A 9698-nucleotide genomic window follows, 5' to 3' on the forward strand; every position below is an offset into this window, starting at 1 on the left:
AGTTTCAAGCAATATTTTAGGAAGAAAAACTAACGTTACTTTTGAGCCAGACACTATACTAGACACTCTATACATGTTATTCAAACCTCATAGTAATCTTTTGCAGTGGGGATTAATATCCCCTTTTAAAGATGAAGCGTTTAGGGAAGTTCAGGGAGATTAGAAACTGAATAGGTTAGTAACATAATGGTCTTGGGAAGAGTTACCAAGTGTCGAATTAGTCCATTTTAGTGAGAGTGGAGAGATTGAGAATGGATTTTAGAAATGTTTAGGAAGTTAGAATAAAAAGATTTTGTGTCTACTTGGGAGGAATAGGAAGATAGAATCTGAAGTTCTGGCTTGAGCTACTTGGTGGAATTTGGTGCCATTCACCAATATAGGACAGGAAAATGACCGAAGAAGCAGTCTTAGCATCATATGACAAATGTGTTCATTTATTCAACAAATATGTGTTGTCAATATCATACTAACAGTGGGGTGGTAGGAGTGGCCAGCCCAGGCAGGGTACAGGCAGTAAGATGGTGCATTATCTGTGTAGAATAAAACGAATAGGAATTGGTCTTTTTATTGTCTTCAAGTATCACAATGCCAATAATAAAATATTTCCTGAAAAAGTCTTTTATTAGTAAAAAGTCTAAACAATTGCTGTGATTACTATTGCATTTTAACAATATTATCTGCATGCTTCAAAGTAGCACATTTTTGTTCTTATCTTTTCACAAACATTGCTTCTACATGGGGAGGGTAATTCAGAGACCTCCCTGAACCATGGGAACTCAACTACATGCTTTTGTTTCAAGAGCAAGTATATAATTGTTTTGGATCATTTAAGTTCACTTTGAGAGCAGTTCTTGTCTGCATACTCTGTTATAATACATACTTTTGCATTTAAACAATAGCTTAGAAATAAGCAGTGCCAGCAAAGTGAATTGTGAGAACAAAGAAGCAAAACTTGGGTTATGGCAATTCTGTCATAACATTTGACATGTGGAGTTTTTATTTGTGTGTGTAAAGCAGTTCAAAATTGTTAAGTATGAATTTTCGTTCAGACAGAAAATATCTTACTAAATTTGAATAATGTTTTAAAGTTGAAATAAATTTAAGTATAAATTTGCTTTGCTTTGAAATTAGACAGCCAACCAAAAAATGATTACTACTTATTTTGTGATGATTAATGAAAGCAATTTTGTTGCATAGAAGAGGAGGTGTTAAAAAATGGTCTACTCCCAATGTCATAGTGCTAGATGAAACACTATGTTTTACACACCTCTGGTGTCTGAAGGACTGTTCCAGGCTCTGTAGACTTAGCAGTAAATGAAGAGTGTAAAGGTTAGTGTGGATGAAATGGCTCAGAGAGAATGTGTAGGAGAAGGTTACCCTGTGCAAAGTCTGGAAAATACAAGCATCTAAGAGACAGACTTTAGAAGAGGAGGCTCCCAAAAGATGGACAAGGGATGGACAGAGTGGCAGGAGGGAAGGTAAGAGATTGGAGGCAGGGACATCAGAGGAGAAGTTTCAGGAAGAATATGGTGGCCAACAGCATCCAATATGACTAAGAAGACCAAAATATGGCTGGAAAGTGCCCACTGAATTTGAGCAGCAGAAAGTGAGTGGCATCTGAGGAGAGAATGGGGGTGAGTTTAATTAAATAGTCTTTGATCTCAATGGGGAAAATAAGACAGAAGAGAGGGAGCATTAAATTACTTTTCCTTATTCTAAAATAAGTACATGTCTGTGGTGGGGAAATGTGAATAAAATTGAAAATTAAGGGAATTATAGACTCACGTTCCTTCACTTTATTGGCCTTTGGTTATAAAGTATTTGTCTTAATTGCGAAGCCTCAAGTCTCTCCTTGTGAGATAACAAAGTCTTGATCCACCGCAAAGTGCCTTCATCTGTTATTTTCCCACCACAGACAAGTACTTATTATTGTATATTTACCAGATCCTGTCACCTCTGTTTTTACGTTACTGCTTCAGAACCCAAGTGGCTATGTCTGTTTGCCACAAAGTACTTGGAAAACATTCAGTGCCACCACATATAAGAACACTGATATCTCTTCTGAGGGCACGGTCTAGCAATTGCCAGGCTCCATCCAGAGAAAGGCTTGCTTCAACTCTGGGCCATTACTACCCTTAACATTCAAAAACATTCTCTTCCTTCCAAAATGCTCCCCTTTCCTCTCTTTTCCACTTAATCTTTTCAGATTTTCAGCCTCAGATTTTCCAAACTTCTCCACTTACACAGTTCTCTCTTTACCTATGCATAATTTAAAAGACTCACAATAGCTTTTTACCCCCCTTCCTAAAGGACCTGTCTGCCCTCACACGTGAATTCAAATCCCAATTTTCACCTTTTGTTAAACATAAAGTACAAAGTACTTGAAACTGAAATTACACTTTCTTTCTCACTTTTATTATTCCATTATATATTATGGCACATTTTTATTCATGACTAAAGCACAAAGTACTTTACTATATGCTAGTCTGTTTTTCAGCAATTTCTATGAAGTAGAGAAACAATAATGGAGAAAAAATACAAGTTGACCTTTAGTTTTATTCATTCAGAGACCTCTTTATATGTCCTAGCACATATTTAATAGTAAATAAATATGTTGCCTGAATATAAATATATATGTGTAGAAATCAGAATCATACTATAACTGCATCTTTTTATTTACACTTTTCTATAAAATTACACTAATAGGATTTCCTAGACTTCACTAATCTTCATTTTTTTTCTATCATTTCATATCTTTTAAAATATAGATGTAGCATAAATTATTTATTCACTTCCCTACTGTCAAGCCATTTATGCTGTTTTCACATTGTAGTAGATTTCCTGAAAATAAATATGGCTGCATTTCCACTAATTTTCTTTAGATACGTTTCCAAAAGTGGAATTAGTAGATTAGAGGACTTAAAACAGTGTCCTGTGCATAGTTAATATTCAACAAATATTTCTTGAATGATTTCAATAAATATTTCTTATATTTATTTCTGAATTTTCCTTTAGGATAATTGTATATCTGGGCATTTGCCTCCAATCTTGTCATTTATTCCCTTGGCTGAATTTAACTGCATCCTCTTTTTTATTTAATATCATATTTTAGTCTTTGTTAACTTTATAGGTAAAAATAGTGTCTTATTTTAAAAATTTGTATTTCTTTTTAAAATATATATATTTTATTGATTTTTTACAGAGAAGAAGAGATAGAAACATCCATGAGAGAGAATCATCGATCAGCTGCCTCTTGCACACTCCCTACTGGGGATGTGCCCATAACCAAGGTACATGCCCTTGACCAGAATCGAACCTGGGACCTTTCAGTCCACAGGCCAATGCTCTATCCACTGAGCCAAACCGGTTTCGGCTAAAAATTTGTATTTCTTTGAATACAAATAAAGCTACCTATATTTCCATCTGCCCATTTAACCCAATTCCCTTGTGAATTATCTACCCATCTGTGTAGTTTTCAAGACTGTTTACAGACAAATGAGAAGAGACTGACTATTAGAGAGGACTCATGTTTTGGTTGTTGTTTTTTAATCCAATACCATTTTAGTTAAATTGTGTATTAGTAGAATTTATAAGGGGAATTTAAAATGGCCATCCTACCCATGGCTTCAAAAATGACAAACTTTGGCTGGTAATGTGTAGCCACCAGAGGGTAGAAAGGAGTAAAATTATCTTATTTTCCTCTGTATAAATAGATAGTCAGTGTTTTTTTGTAATTATTTTTTTTTCATTTCTTCTTGATACTTATAGTTTTAGTCAATTTTAGAAGTAGAGCCATGACAGCACAGCACTCTGCCTCATATAAGAATTTTATATATTTCTTTTTAAAATACAATTCTATTTCCTAGGTCTTCTCTAATCTTTGACCATTTAATGGTTTGTTTTAATTTGTATGTAAGTGGTGACAGTTATGGGTGGGAAAGTTAAACTTTGAGTTAAAAACCCAACCACTAAATGTAAGATTCAGTGTATAAAAAAAACTACCGCCCCCCAAACACACACACACACACACACACACACACACACACACACTGTCTCCACATATATTCTCAATCCATTGATTTCTCTCCATTTTTACTGCTTCTACTGTAGTGAACTGCTTATCACCATCACTTGACCTTCAAACTAATTTCCTTGCTTTCACTTTTGTTCCCTCTTAAATCCATTTGTCACATAAGTAGCCTGATCTTTTATAAAAATGTGAGTTAGATCCTATCATTCTGCAATTTAAAACCCTCATAGACTTTCCCCTTCCTACGAATAAAATCAAAACTTTTTTTTCCTGCCCAGCCAGTGTAGTTCAGCAGTTGAGTATCGACCCAGGAACCAAGAGGTCACTGGTTCGATTCCAGGTCAGGACATATGCCCAGGTAGCGGGCTGGATCCCCAGTGGGGAGCATGCAGGAGGCAGCCAATCAATGATTCTCTCTCATCATTGATGTTTCTATCTCCCTCTTCCTTTCTCTCTGAAACCAATAAAAATGTATATTTTTTTAAATCTTTTCCCCCCTAACATATAGAACCCTTCATATTCTCATTCTTGCCCATCTCTCCTTCATTTGTAATAGCTCCGATGGATCCAGTGTGTTTCAACTCCACACTTTAGAGCTTTGGTATTAGTAGTTGACATTGCTCTATCTTCTCATTTTTGGCTTCCTCTTACCATTCAGATTTCAACTTAACTGTCAACTCTCCAGGCAGTTTGTCCCTGACATCCAATCTAAAACAGACCATAAGTCATTCTCACCAGAATATTTTAAAACTCTGCATAGTCCTAGAGAGACTATTAACTGCCTTGGAAATGCTCAACTCCCCCTCCAACCCTCCATACTTCAGTCAACTACCTCAAACCCTATTTGAAATAGTAGATACCAATGATGACCTATTTGAGTGCAAATGTACTACTCACCTCTCCGCGTCTTGTTCCTTTGCGGGGTCCCCTTCTCTTAGGTGCCTTCCTCTTTGGCCCCTTGTTGGCCTCAGTGGGGCCTGCTCTGTTTCAGTTCATCACGTTGTCATCCGTGTCCTATGGTTTGAGCCACTTTCATCCCGCCCTGGACACCAGTGTTAGAGAGTGGGAATTTTTGAGCATGCTTCCAGAGAGGCTCTGGATTATGCTCCAGACAGAGGTGTCAGTGCTGACACCAGGCCACACCTTGAGATAGAGTCTCATGGCCCCTTCCCAGCACGTAGGCCTTCTTTCATAGAACACTGTCAGCTTTCTGAAGAACAGATGACCCTGTGAATAACATGGTCAATAATAGCATGGCCCTGTCATTATTTGAGAAAAACAGTTTTGTCTTGGGTTGCTTACTCTGCAAAAACAGGATGTAGTTAATGTGCTTAAAAGTGGTCTTGAAGCTGAAACCGGTTGGGATCAGTGGATAGTCAGCCTGTGGACTGAAAGGTCCCGGGTTCGATTCTGGTCAAGGGCATGTACCTTGGTTGCGGGCACATCCCCAGTAGGAGGTGTGAAAGATGATTCTTTCTCATCGATGTTTCTAACTCTCTATCCCTCTCTCTTCTCTCTGTAAAAAATCAATAAAATATATTTTAAAAAAAGGTGGTCTTGCAGAAAGGGTCAGGGGCTGCCCTCTGACCTCCCTGTGTGGAGAGCAATCGCTGGCTGGCAATTAAAGGTTCCCTTAGTTTTAATTTGGTCTGGACTCCAGTGGTCTTTACTCCGGTTTGCTCCACAACAATCAGGTGACATCTAATGACATCTAACCACAGCCAGGACCTAACACACAGGGAAAGACTTGCTGTCCAGATGGATAACATGGGTTGGCATTCTCGCTAAATGTGTATAATCTTGAGATCATTTAATTTTTCCTGTCATCCCTGAAAACAGCTGTTTCCAGCCAGGAAGTGCGCTGAACAAACCATCTCGGTTAGGACACCGGAGGCCACTCCAGACAGGAAGTCCTGCCTCCCCTCTCTAGTCACCAGATCGCCAAGACTTGGGGCTGGAGTGGAATCCGGGAAAAATTCGAACTCGGAAACTGGCCCAGTGACCTTGTCCTAGAACATCTCTGGCGGTAGGAGGTATCTAGAGAGACTGGGGAGAGGGGGGTCAGGTGTGAGGAGAGCCATCCGGGGACTCGTCCTCCATTAAACCTAGAGCCGGGCTGCCGCCATTTGCAGCCTCTTTAGATAGAATCCCGAGGGGTCCTTCAGGCGCCCTGAAGCCCACGCAACCGGAGAGGCTGACTGAGGAGCCGGCTGCTGTCAGGCTTCCTCCCCCCACCTCTCCCGCCAAGACTCTTTCCTGGGCTCTGCTCTCAAGACCCTGGAGACAGCTTCCCGCCCAAACCGCTCCTCGTCCTGTGATTGGCTGTCCCAGGAGCCTTTGGCCAGTGGGCTGGCGCGGAGGAAGGGTGTGGGCGGGCACAGGGGCAGGAGTGGAGCTGCCTGGGTGTGAAGCGCCGCAGTTTCGCCTCAGGTCCTCGCAGTCACCGCCTCCCACCAGAGCGGTGGGGATGTGGGCGCCAGAGAGAGTGCGGCTGCGGGAGCTGGCGGTGAGGTAAACTCTGCATTCTGGCTTCTGGAACTTTCCCAGCGGAGGAGCATCTCCTCAAAGGAGTTGGGCCAGGGCACCCAGCTGTGCGGACCTTCCCTGAGGGCCTGCTTTCTCCGATTCCCTTAATTTCCAGACAGGGAGAGGAACCTCAGGCGACTCGCCTACCTGTGTTATTTATTATTATTTTTTTTTAATCTTCCTGTTACGAGGCTGGACATTGGGAGGAAACGATGTAGGCTGGACAGAGGCCCCAAGCACCGAGAGGACTGCAGAGCTAGTCCAGTTGGACGCTGACTCTTCAGATCCTCAGTGCCCCCTGACAGAAAACTGCAACCTGGAAAGGAGCATCAGCTGTGCAGAAACTGATCTGTGAAAACCTTAGTTTGTTAATACACCAACATGTATTCTTCTGCTAGCCCCAACCTTATATATAGGAATCCCCAGTTTCTCCAGTTGGCTTTTCTGCAGCTTTATCACCAGCAACAGCGTGGGGTGTTCTGTGATGTCCTCCTGCAGGCAGAAGGTGAGGTGGTCCCAGCCCACGGCTGCATCTTGTCTGCCTGCAGCCCCTTCTTCACAGAGCTCCTGGAGTGGGAGAGGCCAGCTCAGGGTTGTAAGGTGGTGTTGGAGCTGGAAGGCCTGACGATCAGGGCACTTAGGAAGCTGGTGGACTTCCTGTATACCTCAGAGATAGAAGTATATCAAGAAGAAGTCCAGGATGTGCTTTCTGCTGCCCGTCAACTCCGTGTATATGAGCTAGAATCCCTTCAGCTAGAGGGTGGAAAGTTGGTGAAGGCCCCTCAGGGCCAAAGACTGAACCAGGAGTGCTTAAAATCTCCAATTGCTGCACCGATCTCTGCCAGGGTGGTGCCATCCAGCCACTGCCCTCAAACTTTACTGCCTGTTACTCAGACTCTTTGTCCTCTTGGGGCAGTGAGATTGAAGTTGTTGGGGAAGGATGAGGGACTCCAGGACAAGAGCAGTGGACACAATGTAGAGAATTTGTCTGGCACTCTTCTGCTCAAGAGGGAGGCCAAAAGAAAACTCTGCTGCTCAAGAGGAATGCCTCAAAAAGAAAACTTTTCACCATCAAGCCACAGTCAAGAATCTAAAGAGAACAAAAACGACCTTGCCCTTGGTTCTATAGAGCTTTCCTCACCCAGTTTGTATACCACCTCTGTGGGTAAGCGACTATTGCCCATAAAGATCAGTCTGAGTCGTTCAAAGCCATCACCTAATGTCTGGACATCCAAGCCTTTGAGCGTTTTAAATGGAAACAGCTCAGTGCCTGCAGATCCTGGCTGGCGTCTTTGGCGACAGGAGAACATAAATAAAACGCCAGAGGACAAGCATAAGTCAGGGAGAGCTAGTCCTCTACAGAGCACTCCAAGCCCATCTTGTCTGAGAAAGACAGGTGGGAGTAAGGAGTGGAGTCCTGAAGTCAGAGCATCTAACTCAGACTCTGCAAACAAGGGGAAGATTGGGAGAATGAAACTGAGGAGGACTGTCAGTGGGACCCACTGGGAGGTGGTGCAAGAACCTCCCTTCAAAACCTCTCAGGATAGTCCTCATGTCCCAGAACCTAGGGACTCAAAAGAGCCTCCAGGGAATCAGCCATCCTCAGTTTACCAGCAGGAAATGCTATCTACTAGAATAGACAAGTGCCAGGACTCCTCAGTGTGCTATGGGCTACAAGACATTCTGCTCTCTGGTAGCCTCTCCTCAGACCACTCAGTGGTGAAGTCTAAGTTTGGGTCCAGTCCAGAGGTGGTAGGGAAGGAACCTGGATTTGGTATCAACTGCAGAGAGCCATATGCATTTGACAAAGCCCTGTCGGGGCAGACCTGTGAAACTGAGGAGTATAGGAACCCAAATATTGCTGCCACCAGTGAGCTGGAGTTCAAGCCATGTGGCTCAGAAATTGAGCTACCTATAGGATCTTTGGAGAGTCCAAGGGCAAAGGACTGTAGGACTCCTAGTTATCACCTGACAGAAATAGAGAAGAACTGGATCAAAGAAGAAGAAGAAGAAGAATGCTATTTACCAGAAATGGAATTCCGGCCCAGAGAGTGCATCGGATTGGAAAAAGAACCTGTTGGTGAGAACAAAGAGCCAGTTGAACCCTTTATCCCCCTTAAGATGAATGGACAGGTGCTTTCAGTAGCATGCTCTTTGACACAAGACCAAGATGATATCAGCTCCCAGCCAGCGAATGGTCAGAGAGACAAAATTCTCCACAATGGCTTCCTTGACCCTCCCCAAATATCCAATGGGGACCTCTCACCTCCCTGTTCTAACTCGATGGAGACTAGGTTGGAAGTGTCCCTGACTACAGAAGAGGTGCTGTATCCTGACCCAGAACCAGACAAGGAGGTATTGAGCAACTGTGAGCTGTTGGACCCACTCCCTGCCAGCCTTGAAGAGGAAGAGATTGATGTGGTAAACTGGACATTGGAGGGGAGGCTGGTGTCCACCTGTATTCCCTCCATATGGCCTGACCCTTCTTCAGAGTCAGAAACAGAGGTAGACATACTAACCTAGTAGAGTGGGGAAGGAGGTTTAGGGGCACTGGGAGGATGGGAAATGTTGGCTAGAAAGAGTGGTATTGGCAGAGAGGCTAGCACATGTCCTGTTATCTAGCACAAGAGGCAGGCATAACCTTGTTCTCTGTTGGTCCCACTCTCCCCTCCCTGGGTTTTGGGAATCAGGCAGAAGTCAAATAGTACTGTGGACAGAAAATTATGAACTTGAACCATCTTAGTTCCTTATAACAAGTGGAACAACAAAGTGTGTGGTTTCCAACTCTAGTGGGTCATAGGTAAGAGCCAAGGCCATGTCTCCCAGGTTATGAGGTCCTGCTAATTCAGGAAAAATTAAGTACACTCTCTGCAGTTGTTCTATGTTAGAGAAAATGTTCCAGAAGGTGTGAAGCAGTGTTGGGGTGAAATTCGAAGTGGGTGTGAGTGACAGGACATTGTTTAGCACCTTATTTGTGGATCTATTTACTCCCAGTAAGGGAAGTCTAGCCCAAACCTCCAAAGGGCCAGGAAGAAGTACTTCATCATCACTCCAAGAAGTGAGTTGAAAAAGATACAGTTGCTTAAAAAAGTTACTCCTCCCCCCCCCCCCAAACCCCCTCAATATAAAACAAACGAACATT

General features: G+C 42.8%; 1 protein-coding gene across 1 annotated transcript; it reads left to right on the plus strand.

The window, feature by feature from the left end:
* Positions 1-6937: 6937 nt before the first annotated feature.
* Positions 6938-9223, plus strand: LOC118711034 (BTB/POZ domain-containing protein 18-like). Its single transcript, XM_036423934.2, has one exon. It carries the CDS (start codon positions 6938-6940, stop codon positions 9077-9079), a length of 2142 nt encoding a protein of 713 aa, XP_036279827.1. The 3' UTR covers positions 9080-9223.
* Positions 9224-9698: the final 475 nt, after the last annotated feature.

This window comes from Pipistrellus kuhlii, unplaced genomic scaffold, assembly GCF_014108245.1.
Source record: "Pipistrellus kuhlii isolate mPipKuh1 unplaced genomic scaffold, mPipKuh1.p scaffold_m20_p_10, whole genome shotgun sequence".
In the NCBI taxonomy this organism is placed as follows: Eukaryota; Metazoa; Chordata; class Mammalia; order Chiroptera; family Vespertilionidae; genus Pipistrellus; species Pipistrellus kuhlii.